The 16,021-nt window shown below is 42.3% G+C and overlaps 2 protein-coding genes across 3 annotated transcripts; one reads left to right on the top strand and one right to left on the bottom strand.

Annotated features, from left to right (window-relative positions):
* Positions 1-2,932: 2,932 nt before the first annotated feature.
* On the top strand, positions 2,933-8,398 carry naa38 (N-alpha-acetyltransferase 38, NatC auxiliary subunit). The gene is made up of 3 exons (XM_053485732.1): positions 2,933-3,060; positions 3,537-3,705; positions 8,154-8,398. The coding sequence occupies exons 1-3, from the start codon at positions 3,025-3,027 to the stop codon at positions 8,261-8,263; spliced, it is 315 nt and encodes a 104-aa protein (XP_053341707.1). The 5' UTR covers positions 2,933-3,024; the 3' UTR covers positions 8,264-8,398.
* Positions 8,399-9,945: 1,547 nt separating this feature from the next.
* On the bottom strand, positions 9,946-15,663 carry LOC128512465 (claudin-15-like). Of its 2 annotated transcripts, none has more exons than XM_053485759.1 (5): positions 15,447-15,663; positions 12,917-13,081; positions 10,358-10,439; positions 10,174-10,284; positions 9,946-10,103 (listed from the first exon to the last, which is right to left on the bottom strand). In XM_053485759.1, exons 1-5 carry the CDS (start codon positions 15,661-15,663, stop codon positions 10,007-10,009), a joined length of 672 nt encoding a protein of 223 aa, XP_053341734.1. In that variant the 3' UTR covers positions 9,946-10,006. The 2 variants fall into 2 exon arrangements, with proteins under 2 accessions (XP_053341734.1, XP_053341733.1); XM_053485758.1 differs by lacking the exon at positions 15,447-15,663 and adding an exon at positions 14,739-14,958.
* Positions 15,664-16,021: the final 358 nt, after the last annotated feature.

The following is a 16,021-nucleotide window of genomic DNA, read 5'->3' as shown; positions in this document are numbered from 1 at the left end:
ACACCAGCACAGAGATAATAAACAAAGTCGAGGAAAACACAGAGGACTTTGGGCTAAGCTAAGGCTAAACCCGCATCGACCAGCACTTCCTAGCATATTTCTTGCTAATGTGCAGTCTCTGATGAACAAACTGGAAGGGCTTAAGATGCTGAGACTGTTTATGGAACTGTAATATCCTTGTTTTCTCGGAAACTTGCACAGGTAAAAACAGAGGTGGGATGCTTTTATGTAAACAAAACATGGTGCATTTTCACTGTCATTGTTTCTTCTTACTGCTCTGCTGATCTTGAAAAGGATCATTATTAAGTGCAGGCCATTTTATCTACCATGTGAGTTCACATAGGTTGTAGTAATAGCAGTGCTTGTTCCCCTGGATGCTGATGCTAGTACAGCCATGAAAGAACTTGGTGATGGTATTAAAAGCCTTAAGACTGATCGTCACCTTGTCATCATGTTTACACAAGTGTGGCTGATGCTTACAGAGTCACACCCCTCTCCCACCTAGGACAATCTGACCATCTCTTATTGTTTCTGCTGCCCAAGTACTCTCCAGTCATCTAAGCCTCAAAGCACGCGATACAGCCTTCAGGTCTGGAGACTGGGAGGCCTACAGCGTCACCAGAGCCAATCTGAGGAGGGGAATCTGCAAAGCCAAACATAAACACAAACAGCAGATTAAGGTGCACATTAAATACATACTTTTCTGAAAATATTATAATAGGAGGTGAATATTAGTGCAGTAACAGATGAATGGATGAACAGATCTCCTACAGAATTCTCAACCCACCATGTCAATCCTATCCAATCTAAATCTTTCTGACACTTGGAGGGACATGAATCTGCAGCATAAACAATACTTTTGGTTTCAACCTGATGGGTCTATAAAATCCAGAATTGATTACTGGTTAGTCTCTGAACCTCGATCAACTCGTACCACAAACTCCTTCATATCACCCGCTCCTCTTACAGATCATTGTCTCATTGGTTTACAGCTTGAAAGCCCAAACAAATGCAGATGCAATAAAGGCTATTGGAAGTCTCTTAAATAATGACAAATACTGTGAAGGAATAACGCTAATAAGAAAATTTACTAAACATGTGCCACAGACTGTTTGGAATCCATAGTAATAGCTAAGGAAATAGCTATTAATCATCATTTTCATTAAGCAGAAAATCTTTTTTATAAAATCTCCCAGCTCATTCCACAATTGAGTACAGAATTAAAACATTTGTGTGAAGCAGAATTAACCCCTGAAGAAATTGATGAAGCTGGTATGTGTTTAAAAACGGACAAAAGTCTGGGACCAGATGGTCTAACAACAAATCTTTATATAGCGTACGTTTATGGAGCTCATTAAGAGAAATTTTGTTTCCAGTTTTCAAAGAGGCCACAGATAAGCAAACTCTTTCCATTATTATGAGACAAGGACCCATTATTCTTATTCCCAGACCAGGAAATCACAGACAATCTTCTACCAATTTCTCTACTACTCTCTATTTCTACTAAATCCAGGACTTAATGGACTATAGTGACTTGATAGAGGATGGTGGAGTTATTCTGTTTCTTGATTTCTACAAAGCGTTCGATTCACTAGAACATTCTTTTATTTTTACACATTTGGAGCTATATGGTTTCGGTTGATTTTTTTTTTGTAATATTATTCGAACCTTACACAGTGAATGAACTTACATTGCACGATTTCAGTGTGCCTATGTAATGGCACCTCACCTAGGTTTGAAATTAAACGAGGTGTAAAACAGGCGTGACCTACAGTATTTCACCATCACTCTTTTTTGTCGCAGTGGAATTCCTAGCTATACTTCTAAAAAACTCTGATCCATGCAAACTTACTGTATATTTGATGAGCAAATTATAATGAGTCAGCTTGCTGACGATAAAAACATTTTCTTAAAAAGTTTCAAAAACACAACGTTATATAAACATCTCTTCAGCTTCTGGTTTAAATCTCAACCTTGTTATATGTGAATAGATGACCTTCCATGATTGTGCTCTCCCTGAGGTATTTCACATTCAAATTTAAATTTTCTAATTTAATTTGTCACATACAGTCATACACAGTACGATATGCAGTGAAACGCTTAGACGAGCGCCTGTGACCATAAAATAAAAGACTATTAATATGAAATAAATATGAAAAGAAAATAGAAGGTAAATTTAACTAAGACGAGTAAAGTAACTTTACAATACAAAATATACAATATAAGACAAATATATGAAAAATATAGAAAAATAAGAAAACCAGCTGTACAATAAAGAAAATATAAGATTTGTGAAATTCTTTGTGCAGGAATGCAGTTAAATAAAATTAGAAATGTCGTGTGCAACTGTGCCAGAAGCTCCTTCTCAGTCTCTCTGTGTTGGCCTTCAGGGAGCGGAATCGCTTTCCTGACCTCAACAGAGTGAACAGTCCATCGCTGGGGTGGCTGAGGTCCTTCACCATCTTCCTGGCCTTGGTCCAGCACCGCCTGCTGTAGATCGAGTGCAGGTCAGGGAGCTCGGTGCGGATGATGCACTCGGCTGATCTCACCACCCTCTGTAGAGCTCGTCTGTCCTGCATGGTGCGGATCCCGAACCAGGTCGTGATGTTTCCCATCAGGATGCTCTCTATGGTGCAGGAGGAGAAATTCCTGAGCACCCTGGAGGGCATTCCTATCAAATAATCTGTCAAGTATCTTGGCCTTTATATTACAAAAAAAATATGATTGGCAGTGAAAGTGGAAGAGTGGCCATAGATGCTATAGTGTAAATGATTTGTGGATTTGTTTTACGCCTTGTTTTGTTTTAATTATTCTAATTACTGACTGTTACAAAGTCAAATTGTTTGTATTATCATATCAAAAGAAACATAAAAGTCGCGGCTCTGGCAACCCGCGCGTCATTTCTGCACATGCGCGTTGATGTCATGGAGCCGGCGCGTGTCGCGCATGCGCAGCGTGTTGAACAGGCTAAGTAATGTCGGTCTCTGTTTAAGGCTTTAATTCGGAGAGTTTCTGTAAAGTCACATGGAGGAGAACGGCACAGACATGCAGACTACTGAGGTACTGAGAGATATTATAACATAGGCAACAATTTATATAGAGAGATAAATGTGTGTGTGTGTGTGAAACCCTGTTAGCATCAGCCTGTTAGCATCAGCCTGTTAGCATTAGCAGATACAAATGGTTATTAAAGAGCTGAAAAGATAAGTTAGTAACCTATTTAAAATGCCTGGTGTGTGTGTGTGTGTGTGTGTGTGTGGTAACATCCGGATATGTAAAGGAAAAATGTAGATAAGATGAGAGATAATGTAGAAAATGTATGAGATGTGAAGTTTAATAATAAACATGATACTGGAGACTCCGCCCACTAACGCTACAGGAACAGGATTGGACACGCCCCCTGTGAAGAAGTGGTTACCATGGAAACGATTGAGTGCATAAATCTAACCCTGCGCTATTGTCAGAGAGAACTAATCAACACCTTCTGACCAATTAGAGGCCGTGTGTGTGTGTGTGTGTGTGTGTGTGTGTTTCAGTCAGAGCAGTGTGCGTACGTGTGTGCGAGACAGAAGCTGGAGAATCTGCTTAATAAGAGTATGAAGATCCGGATGACGGACGGGAGGACGCTGCTCGGCCTGTTCCTCTGCACGGACCGCGACTGTAACGTCATCCTGGGGTCTGCTCAGGAGTTCCTCAGGAGCGCCGGTACACACACACACACACACACACACACACACACCCTGGGGTCTGCTCAGGAGTTCCTCAGGAGCGCCGGTACACACACACACATACATCCTGGGGTCTGCTCAGGAGTTCCTCAGGAGCGCCGGTACACACACACACACGCACACACATTCTGGGGTCTGCTCAGGAGCACCGGTACACACACACACACATCCTGGGGTTTGTTTAGGAGTTCCTCATAAGCGCTGGTACACACACACACACTCTGGGGCCTGCTCAGAAGGTCCTTAGAAGCGCCGTTACACACACACACACACACAAACACACACATCCTGGTGTTTGCTCAGGAGTTCCATGCATTAAAAGCCTCAGGTCTGCCTTTATACATAAAGTAAATTAGTGTTAAACCCACTCATTACACACACTTACACCAGTCACACAACACCCTGGGTGCTAATTAGTTCGCTAATTACTTTGTGTGTTTGAAGCCCTGCGTGTTCGCAGCCACTCGGGCTTTTGAGTTTTGAGACTCGAGGCATTAAAACTAATAGAAACTAACAGTAGAAATAATGATTATAGCTAGAGCTGTAGCTATCAAATAATTTAGTACCGAGTATTCAACTACAAATTTGATCGATTAATCGGATAAAATGTAATTTTGCTTTATTAAACATCAATGTAAAATATATAAGAGAAACAAAGATTAATTGGTTTTATTTTTAGAAAAATCTTTTAATTTTTTTAATGCAGACAGCATTTTAACAAAAATAAACATTATTTATTATTCACAATACAAGGAATAGCTGAGACTTGACTAAGATGAATTAAGTGCATTACAGTATCGTACATTCTAAATTTAAAGCCTTTTCTCAGATGTAAAAATAAAATTTATTTTAAATGATTTTAGGTATCAAAAAAAACTAACTGTTAACTAGCACTGTTATGCGCTAAAATGTCTCCCTGCCACAGATTGCCCCCCCGCCACATTATCTCTATCAACTATTATATTAGAACATACATTAATATTATAGCATATTAATTTATGATTTATGGTTAATAATTTACAAATTACAAATTGCACCAAACGAATTTGATTATAAAATTAGCAATATAAAAAGTCATGTTGTATAGGGAACAAATTATATATTTTTTCATATACAATGTATGTTTTTATATTGCTTATTTTATAATAAAAAAATTTTTTTTGTAATTTTTCATCATAAACAATATTTATTTAGTGTAAACTTTTTAAAAAAAAATTTTTTTTTTACATGACAAACCCCTGCAAAATAAATGTGCCACAAAATAAACATTAAATGAGAATTTGTATTACGAGTCTAAAATTTCTATTAATTAATTTTGTATTCATTTCTCACGTGCCTAGGATTAATTATAATAGTAATAATATATTTGATAATAATAATAATAATAATAAATAATAATAATAAAAAATATAATATATTTGATAATAATAATATGAATTTTTGATTGTGGTGTCCTAATATATTTGATAAAGATTATGTGTGTGGGGGGGTGGGGGTGGGGGATCTGCGGCAGGGGGGATTTTAGCGCATAACACACATTAAGATAAATAATTATACAAAAACACTAAGTTGTGCAACTTAACTTTCAGAACTAAATGTTTCAAAATGTAATTCAATTTAATGTATGTGTTTTATTTGTATAGCGCTTTAAACAATTGTTATTGTCGCAAAGCAGCTTTACACAATTAAGAGTTATGAGAGTTATTATTAAAATTTAAGTTTGTATGGAATGTGAGTGTGCATGAATCAGAATGATCAGATCGTCCCTGGTGAGCAAGCCGAGGGCGACAGTGGCAAGGAAAAACTCCCTGAGATGGTAATAGGAAGAAACCTTGAGAGGAACCAGACTCAACAGGAAACCCATCCTCATCTGGGTGAACATTAATAAATTACAGCTCAGTCATAACATATAAGCATTTACAGACAATTTCTGACGGTTTTGCTGATATTTTTATCGCTCCTTTCCATTTTGCAGCCCGCAACTGAATGCTTCATCAAATCTTTGCGTCTCCTTCCGCTTTGTGGGTGACGTAAGCGCTTCTTCTCCGTCGGTGTTTAGTGGCGGCGTCCGGAAGCGCGCTGTGTAACGCCATACAAATAATTGCGCAAAAATATGCAAAAACAACGAATTAAGAACGAATCCGACTTATGAGATCCACAACATCTTCTCCTCACTACTCAACCCACCGACTCCTCCTGCCCCTTCCTCTCTGACTGCTGACGATTTTGCCACATTCTACGATGGGAAGATTGTAGCAATCCGCCAGTCCTTCGCTCTCAACCAAAGTCCTACGGCAGAACCTCAGGACCTTTCCTTCCCTCCTTTAGCAGAATTTTCCAACTTGTCATCTGACGAGATTCAACAGATCATCTCGTCATCTAACCCCACCACCTGTTCATTAGACCCAATCCCTTCCACAATGCTCCAGGCCATCTCACGAGACCTCCTTCCCTTCACCACAGCCATCATCAACCAATCCATATTATCTGGTCATGTTCCTGCCGCTTTTAAGAAGGCGAGGGTTATTCCCATCCTCAAGAAACCCTGCCTGGACCCATCAGAAGTTAACAACTATCGCCCGGTATCACTGCTCTCTTTTATTTCCAAAATTCTTGAAAGAACGGTTTATAATCAAATGTCTCTTTATCTCTCACAGAACAACCTTAATGACCCAAACCAATCTGGATTCAAAGTGGCACATTCCACAGAGACTGCCCTTCTGTCAGTCACTGAGAAGCTCCATGCTGCTAGATCTGCTAAACTTTCATCTGTCCTCATCCTCCTGGACCTGTCAGCTGCATTTGACACCGTGAACCACAAGATTCTATTATCTATCCTTACAAGCCTTGGAATTTGTGGAACAGCGTGGCAATGGTTTGCTTCTTACCTTAAAGATAGGTCATATGAGGTAACATGGAGGGGATCTACATCTGCCCCACGTAGACTCTCTACTGGTGTCCCGCAGGGCTCAGTACTTGGTCCTCTTCTGTTCTCCCTCTATACCCGGTCTCTTGGTAAGGTCATATCATCGCATGGATTCTCATACCACTGTTATGCAGATGACACCCAACTTGTCCTCTCCTTTCCTCCCTCTGACACTCAGGTTTCCACCCGGATCTCAGCATGTCTGGCAGACATCTCATTTTGGATGGCTGCTCATCAGCTGAAGCTCAATCTCAGTAAAACCGAACTGTTGTTTATCCCTTGTGACTCATCTCCAGGTCAAGACCTTGTGATATCCATGGACAACAACCAAATCACTCCCTCAACCACCGCCCGCAATCTTGGGGTAACCGTGGACAATCATCTGTCATTTTCCCCACACATCGCTAACCTTACTCGCTCTTGTCGATTTCTTCTTTACAATATCAGAAGAATTCGCCCATTTCTTTCTTCACAGGCTACTCAGGTGCTTGTTCAGTCCCTTGTTATTTCAAGACTGGACTACTGCAACTCACTCCTGGCAGGCCTGCCTCTGTCCACGATTCGTCCTCTGCAACTGATCCAGAATGCAGCAGCACGACTCGTTTTTAACCTTCCCAAGTTCTCCCACACCACCCCACTCCTCCGCTCCCTGCACTGGCTTCCTGTAGCTGCCCGCATCAAATTCAAAACACTGATGCTTGCCTACAAAGCCAAAAATGGCCCAGCACCCACTTACCTCTCTGCGCTAATTACACCACGCACTGCACCACGTTGCCTCCGATCCTCCAGCACTGCTCGCCTCATCCCACCATCTCTCAGGGATCGAGGGCGGCATTCATCCAGGCTCTTTTCTGTTCTGGCACCTAGATGGTGGAATGAACTTCCTCTAGATGTCCGTACATCAGAGACTTTGACTATCTTTAAACGACGACTCAAGACGCATCTGTTTCTCCAGTACTTGGACTAACCCCCCTCCCCCCGGGAAAAAAAAAAAAAAAAAAAAACCTCAGTTGTGTTGGACTAATGGTACTTAGTTATTAACCTAGTTAACCCAGTGTAAGTATGTATCCAATGTTGTAAACATTAAAGCACTTTTTGTAAGTCGCTCTGGATAAGAGCGTCTGCCAAATGCCTAAATGTAAATGTAAATGTAAATGAGTGTGGTCCTGGAATGGAACTCGTTCGTAAGTCGGGGACCACATGTATTTAAAGGAGCATTTCTATTAAAGGTCAATGGTCTGTAATAATTGGTGATGAGAAAATGACTTGTTAAACTTGCTTACAGGTAGCATGTATTTATATTTCAGGCAGTCTGAGTAAAATACATTTAAAACTACTACCTGTATTAGGTTAAAAAACTTTTGCTCTATACACAAATACACACACAGAGATTATACACACAGTCTGTCAGCCCCTAAGCTTTAGGAATGTGGTTAACTAGTGAACTTGTGTGTGTGTGTGTGTGTGTGTGTGTGTGCGCACGTGTGTGTGTCCCACAGACTCGTTCTCTCAAGCAGAGCCACGTGTTTTGGGGCTGGCGATGATTCCTGGGCATCATGTCGTGTCAATCGAGGTGGAGACGGAGAGTCTACAGAGCCAGGGCCTCTAAGCAGAGCATCATGGGAAATCTAGTTTAACTGTCAGAGTGTGGAGTGAAACGTGTAAGGACACAGAAGAACATGTAAACTAATGTGTCTGTGTGTGTGCAGCGCGCGCGCGCGTGTGTGTAAAACAGTGTTAATAAACCTCAGTGAGAGTAAAAGTGTGTGTCTGAGTTGTGTGTAACAGTGAGAGTGTTAAAGTGTTACTTACAATAAAATTAACAAATAAACATTGACAGTAAACAGAAAAGGGGCGGTCCTTACTGGGCATTATCAGTCTTCAGTCTTCCTAATTGGACACAGTGTGTGTGCTTAGCCAACCAGCAACCAGCATGTGATGTTCAGTAAGGACCGCCCCTTTATAGTTTCTGCAAATGTTGTGAGTGAGTAGGTGCGTTCCAAGCGGCCTGAAGTACCCTAACTGCAGGGAGTGAAAATGTTTAGTTTAAAGGAAACTGCGAACTGAGGAGGGAACGAGTGAACAACTTGTCTTCACTTCACCGGAAATGGGAATGAAAAGTTTCCCATAAGTCATTGCGTCTCGCTGGAGCGTGTTAAAAATGGAGCTTGAAAAAAGAATTTATATATTTATCATTAATATCGAGGACGACATCATATTAAAAGGACACAGTAATTTAAATTTTAACTTAAGCAAGAAATCCTTAGTATTATATAGGCTAGTTATCTGTAAAAAAAAAAACTTTGTCATCTTTAAACGATTATTATTATTAATCAACAAAGTTATACACGTTTCAATAGTATGTTTTATAATTTTATCAGTTTTTGTTTTAATAAATATTCTATATTTAATGTTTGTAGTGTAAAATTTCCACAGCAGCAGCAACAGGTATCCGAGGTGTTTGTTACCATGGTAACGCACGGTGGAAGTGACTTCTCGCTGGTGACTTCGAAGGGTGTTCCGAATTCTGGTGTTTTGTCGTGGGAAGTTCACTTCACCAACATTTCCTGCGAACGGAGTAGGGAGTAGGGAGCACCCTGTGAAGTGCACCTCGGAATGGACCGCAGCTGGTGCTTTGCACTTTGGCCCACTGTGCTCTATTGCCGCAGTACCAGTGTGACCAGTGGAGGCGCTACAGCACCATGTAACGCAGACTACACAATTAAATAAACAAACATTGCTCGACAGTCACGCGTGCACGCAGATACACACACACACACTGATAGCATCAGCACTTCAGCAGTGTGAGGTGAAGACACAGGGAGTCTGCGTCAGGAGTTCCACACACTTTCACTTGTAGGTTCACTGCGAGTAAAAAAATTTTTTCATTTTAAACCCTCAGTTTAACACCGTAATGAGACACAGACACTGCGTTTAGTTTTATTTCTTTTATTCCTCACTGATCTAAAACGTGATGTTCAAGTGGAGTGTTACTGTTTAAGACTTTGGTCACGATTCTGATCATGGTTAATGTAAAGTGTCACATTGGAAGTTGCACATAAAGTTGTTTCTTTGTTCCTGATGAAAACTGTCTGACAAAATTCTTAGCGTAAATGAGAGAGAGAAATCAGAAAGTTGTTTTATCTTACTTTAACGCTCATTCGATTTATACTCATCTATAGCAGTTTTTTCCAAGTGTGGACTAAAGGTACTGCAGGTGGGCCGCGAGAGAATATTTACAGTAATTAAATAAAAGTTTTCAATTTTGTAATTAAGTTTGAAATTGGCATAAAATATTAATTGTTATATATTTACATTGAAAAAGGTAATCACAACGGCAACCCTGTGACTCTTACACGTAGGCATTTCGGTTGTAGCTGTTGGGCTGCTGGGACACAACCGAGGTTGTATACGGCGTCCCTCTGTGCTGAGACTGGTACAAGTACGGCCTGCAAACATATACACACGTATAAACAGAAGTGCTATTTTTCAGTGTGTGTGTGTGTGAGATGAACTCACGTTTTCTCTCTACTGCTGTTGTTTCCACACACACACATTAAGCAGCAGCCAGCAATCAGAGCGAGCGTCGCTGAACACCAGCCGATATACAATCCATCTCCTATCTCAAACCTGTAACACACACACACACACTTATTCTCTCTGATGTTTCTAAACACGTTGCAGACTTTATTCACACACTTACTTTGTTCCAGGGTAAAGTGGGTCAAAGAACTCCTGTGTGATGTTGAAGGCGTACCACGACACAGCGATCATCGTACACAAACCTGCAACAACACAACGACACAACGTTACAAACCACGGGTTTATATTTTATATATTTATACACAAGTTCTGCCATGTTTTTATTTCCATAGTAACATCTCATTACGAAAAAAAACAGGTATTTCTGTAACAGCTATGTAAGGAGTCTCTAGTTTCAGCACAGCATAGTGATCACCTGCAAAACCACCACGTCCAGCTAACAGCACTCCAGAACCAACACTGTATGCCATTACAAACCATGTAGCATCACCCAATTACCACCAGAACCATCTGCCCCTTCAACACCTAGCAACTGACTCAAATACCCAAAGAACCACCCAGCAACATCTCAGGATCACTGGTTCCTTCAGGAAAAGATTGTAATGTCTCTCTGAGTGGTTCTTCCTGTGTCTCTCCTCAGGTTGCAACTTACGCTTTAAGGAACCTGAGCTCTAAAGGAACCCGATCCTTAAATGAACCTGTAAGGAACATGAGCCTTAAAGGAACCTGACCCCTTAAGGAACACAAGCCTTAGAGGAACCTGACTCCTTAAGGAACACGAGCCTTAAAGGAACCTGACCCCTTAAGGAACCCGATCCTTAAAGGAACCTGACCCCTTAAGGAACACGAGCCTTAAAGAAACCTGACCCCTAAAGGAACCCGACCACTCAAGGAACACGAGCCTTAAGGGAACCTGACCCCTTAAGGACCCCGATCCTTAAAGGAACCTGACCCCTCAAGGAACACGAGCCTTAAAGGAACCTGACCACTCAAGGAACACGAGCCTTAAAGGAACCTGACCCCTTAAGGAACTTGATCCTTAAAGGACCCTGACCACTTAAGGAATACAAGCCTTAAAAGAACCTGACCCCTTAAGGAACCTGATCCTTAAAGAAACCTGACCCCGTAAGAAACACGAGCCCTAAAGGAACCCGACCACTCAAGGAACACGAGCCTTAAGGGAACCTGACCCCTTAAGGACCCCGATCCTTAAAGGAACCTGACCCCCCAAGGAACACGAGCCTTAAAGGAACCTGACCCCTTAAGGACCTCGAGCCTTAAAGAAACCTGACCCCTTGAGGAACACGAGCCTTAAAGGAACCTGACCCTGTAAGGAACCCGAGCCTTAAAGGAACCTGATCCTTAAAGGAACCTGACCCCTTAAGAAACCCGATCCCTCAAGGAGCCTGACCACTCAAGGACCACGAGCCTTAAAGGAACCTGACCATTCAAGGAACACGAGCCTTAAAGGAACCTGACCCCTTAAGGAACCCGATCCTTAAAGGAACCTGACCACTTAAGGAACACGAGCCTTAAAGGAACCTGCTCCCTTGAGGAACACGAGCCCTAAAGGAACCTGACCCCTTAAGGAACACGAGCCTTAAAGGAACCTGACCCCTTAAGGAACATAAACCTTAAAGGAACCTGATCCTTAAAGGAACCTGACCCCTTAAGGACCTCGAGCCTTAAAGAAACCTGACCCCTAAAGGAACCTGACCACTCAAGGAACACGAGCCTTAAAGGAACCTGACCCCTTAAGGAACCCGATCCCTCAAGGAGCCTGACCACTCAAGGACCACGAGCCTTAAAGGAACCTGACCCCTTAAGGAACACAAGCCTTAGAGGAACCTGACTCCTTAAGGAACACGAGCCTTAAAGGAACCTGACCCCTTAAGGATCCTGACCACTCAAGGAACACAAGCCTTAAAGGAACCTGACCACTTAAGGAACACAAGCCTTAAAGGAACCTGACCACTTAAGAAACACAAGCCTTAGAGGAACCTGAAACCTTATGGAACACAAGCCTTAAAGGAACCTGACCCCTTAAGGAACCCAATCCTTAAAGAAACCTTACCCCGTAAGGAACCCGAGCCTTAAAGGAACCTGACCCCTTAAGGAACCCGATCCTTAAAGGAACCTGATCACTTAAGGAACACGAGCCTTAAAGAAATCTGACCCCTTAGGGAACCCGATCCATAAAGGAACCTGATCACTTAAGGAACACGAGCCCTAAAGGAACCTGATCACTTAAGGAACACGAGCCTTAAAGAAACCTGACCCCTTAAGGAACCCAATCCTTAAAGAAACCTTACCCCGTAAGGAACCCGAGCCTTAAAGGAACCTGACCCCTTAAGGAACCCGATCCTTAAAGGAACCTGACCACTTAAGGAACACGCGCCTTAAAGGAACCTGCTCCCTTGAGGAACACGAGCCCTAAAGGAACCTGACCCCTTAAGGAACACGAGCCTTAAAGGAACCTGACCCCTTAAGGAACCTGACCCCTCAAGGAACACGAGCCTTAAAGGAACCTGACCACTCAAGGAACACGAGCCTTAAAGGAACCTGACCCCTTAAGGAACCTTAGCCTTTAAACAACTTGAGTCCTTAACTGAACCAAACCTAATAGGAACTCACGGGAACACTCTAAACATCACTCTGATATTCCTCTGAACATCAGTGTGTATGTGTGTGTGAGTGTGTATACGTGTGTGTTCCGTACCCTGTAGGATGAAGAACACTCCTCCGAGGACGGCGATTCGTCCCTTCACTAGGTAGTTCTCTCCTCCGATTTTGGAACACTGCATCCCAATAAGTGTAAAGATCAGACCGAACGTCCCCAACACGATGGAGGCGATCATGAGTGCACGACACGCCTGGACAAAACCTGAACACACACACACACACAGTGCTATAAAGAGTGATAAACATACTGCACTGACTCCCTCTTCATGTCTGAGAGGAAATTCCCGTCTTGGCTTATTTGCTTCGGTAATGAATAACACACGGCAGGGTGAGGTGCTCTGTCACAAGCCCTAACATCACTCTACTCACACCACTGGCCTATGATTACTGCGCTTACGACTTTCTAATAGTTTAAAATTAAAGATAATTGTGTGGAACTTTAATGAGTTCTCACTTACGTTAAGCTGGTCCCTCACAAGGTCTCACCTGTCTCTCTCTCTCTCTCTCTCTCTCTCCCTCTCTCGATTAAGATTCAAGATTCAAAGATGCTTTATTGGCATGACTAATACATATTACATATTTATTATTGCCAAAGCTGAGAAATAAGTCACAAAAAATAACTGAAGTAGGTTTAAAAATTAATAAATAAAAAAGGGAAAATAAAAACAGAATAGTATAAAAAGTAATAATAAATAAATATTTATAAAATAAAAGAGTACAGACATTTAATTCTGCAGTCAAAGATAGTGATACTTATGAACATCATTTACAAAAAAAGGAAAGCTTTACTGTAATAATAATCAAAATAATAATCATTCTCTCTCTCGCTCTCTCTCTCTCAAGCAGCCTGTCATTTACAGTGTGTGTGTGTGTGTACACACAAGTTTGGATTGTTGATGTTTACCTCTGTGTCACAGTGATTTATGATATTAGTTGAATGTGTAGTAAAGACGTGTTAGTGAGTGTTATTGATTATTAGAGAGCATTCAGTGGAGCTTTAGGGAGCTTACCAGAGCCGTACTGGAGCGTTATAGACCAGTACTGGAGCGTTATAGACCAGTACTGGAGTGTTACGGAGCCGTACTGGAGGGTTACGGAGCCGTACTGGAGCGTTACGGAGCCATACTGGAGCGTTACGGAGCCGTACTGGAGCGTTACGGAGCCGTACTGGAGCGTTACGGAGCAGTACTGGAGCGTTACGGAGCAGTACTGGAGCGTTATGGAGCCGTACTGGAGTGTTACAGAGGCGTACTGGAGCGTTAAAGACCAGTACTGGAGCGTTACGGAGCCGTACTGGAGGGTTACGGAGCCGTACTGGAGGGTTACGGAGCCGTACTGAAGCGTTACGGAGCCGTACTGGAGCGTTACGGAGCCGTACTGGAGCGTTACGGAGCCGTACTGGAGCGTTACGGAGCAGTACTGGAGCGTTATAGAGCAGTACTGGAGCGTTACGGAGCAGTACTGGAGCGTTATAGAGCAGTACTGGAGCGTTATAGACCAGTACTGGAGCGTTATAGACCAGTACTGGAGCGTTATAGACCAGTACTGGAGTGTTATAGACCAGTACTGGAGTGTTATAGACCAGTACTGGAGCGTTATAGACCAGTACTGGAGCGTTATAGACCAGTACTGGAGCGTTATAGACCAGTACTGGAGTGTTATAGACCAGTACTGGAGTGTTATAGACCAGTACTGAAGTGTTATAGACCAGTACTGGAGTATTATAGAGCAGTACTGGAGCGTTATAGAGCCGTACTGGAGCGTTATACATCAGTACTGGAGTGTTATAGAGCATTATAAGCACAGAGATCATTAGTAGAAGTGAAGTAGAGTGTTAGAGAGAGTTAATAAGAGCGTACCGGCGAGGCCGAGCATGGAGGGAAACTCGGTGCAGTTGTGCACTCCGGTGGAATCAGTAGCGCAGGACATCCATAAGTTCTCGTAGACGAGGGCGGCAGTGATGACGTTCCCCTCCATGCTGGAGACCCTCCAGAAGCGATACGTAATGATGATAGCGGACATCACCCATCCCGCAAAGCCGAGGAAAAAAGCCATCACCTCAACCACTGCGTTCACCATCACGGAGCTCTGACTCTTATTCCACTCATTTAAATGGTTATTATTATTATTATTATTATTATTATTATTAGTCCAGCGTATGGATCCACCTGCAGCACGCGACGCCTCTCGTCTCTCCAACAACGTTAACGTCTCACACTAATGTTTGAAAAGCGTCTGACATGGAGACCTGTCCACACCTCCACACTCCTCCTTCCTTCTAATATCAACTCATGTGTGAACATGACGCTGTACGCAGCATTGTTTACAACTTTACACACACACACTCACACACTACAAACAACAGAATTCACCGCTTAGCTCCTTCATTACAGCGAAATGTTCCTTTTTTAGAATTAACTGTTTTATCGACAATTTTGTAAAATATCACAGTACACACAGTGACATCTCTGCATGGAGTGTTTAGTTTTACAGAAATAAAACGCAGTTTACTTTATTCATTCTGAAATGTACATGAGTTAATATTATTATTATTATTATTGTCCTACCTGGTAAAGCCAGTAAGGATGAGAAGTACCAGCAGTCGTAAATGCCAGTTGAATCCTCAGCGCAGGACATCCACAGGTTCTCGTAGATGTTGGAGGTGATGATAACATTGCCGTAGTCAGAGGACACCTTCCAGGTGTGATGGTGTAAAGCGATGAACGCAGTTACACCGGCGAAAAAACCCAGAAATAGTGCAACAATCTGTACAGTCTCTTTCATTATGTTCCTCTGAGGCTCTGAGCGCAGCACTGCGAATGTGCTCGAGTGTGAGGTGTGTGTGTGTGTGTGTGTGAAGTTACAGGCTGGTCCAGCAGTAGAATCCTCCCAGACCTTTAAACTAGCTCACTCGGATTAGTTTATATTGTGTTTATGCCTTCAAGAAAAATAAAAACACATTTAACATTTCAGCACTAAATCTGAAATTACACAACATGATTCATTGTCATGGGTTTAACAGCTAGTGGGAGAGAATTAATATCCACCAAAACAAGAACAAAAGCATGAGATCTCTGCAGTTGAGCCGGTGTGTGTGTGTGTGTGTGTGTGTGTGTCCTCAGAGACCAGCTCTTTGAGCAGG

Source organism: Clarias gariepinus, chromosome 24 (assembly GCF_024256425.1).
Source record: "Clarias gariepinus isolate MV-2021 ecotype Netherlands chromosome 24, CGAR_prim_01v2, whole genome shotgun sequence".
Lineage (NCBI taxonomy): Eukaryota > Metazoa > Chordata > Actinopteri > Siluriformes > Clariidae > Clarias > Clarias gariepinus.
This window is presented reverse-complemented; position numbering and strand designations above follow the sequence as displayed.

Excerpts from the sequence above, each read along its gene's own strand:
- naa38 (XM_053485732.1), top strand. The coding sequence starts at position 3,025 with ATGGAGGAGAACGGCACAGACATGCAGACTACTGAG. Across the intron at positions 3,061-3,536 it reads CAGACATGCAGACTACTGAG|TCAGAGCAGTGTGCGTACGT; the intron begins GTACTGAGAGAT and ends TGTGTGTTTCAG. Across the intron at positions 3,706-8,153 it reads GGAGTTCCTCAGGAGCGCCG|ACTCGTTCTCTCAAGCAGAG; the intron begins GTACACACACAC and ends TGTGTCCCACAG.
- LOC128512465 (XM_053485758.1), bottom strand. The coding sequence starts at position 14,958 with ATGGTGAACGCAGTGGTTGAGGTGATGGCTTTTTTCCTCGGCTTTGCG. Across the intron at positions 13,082-14,738 it reads CTCCATGCTCGGCCTCGCCG|GTTTTGTCCAGGCGTGTCGT; the intron begins GTACGCTCTTAT and ends GTGTGTGTTCAG. Across the intron at positions 10,285-10,357 it reads CCACTTTACCCTGGAACAAA|GTTTGAGATAGGAGATGGAT; the intron begins GTAAGTGTGTGA and ends TGTGTGTTACAG.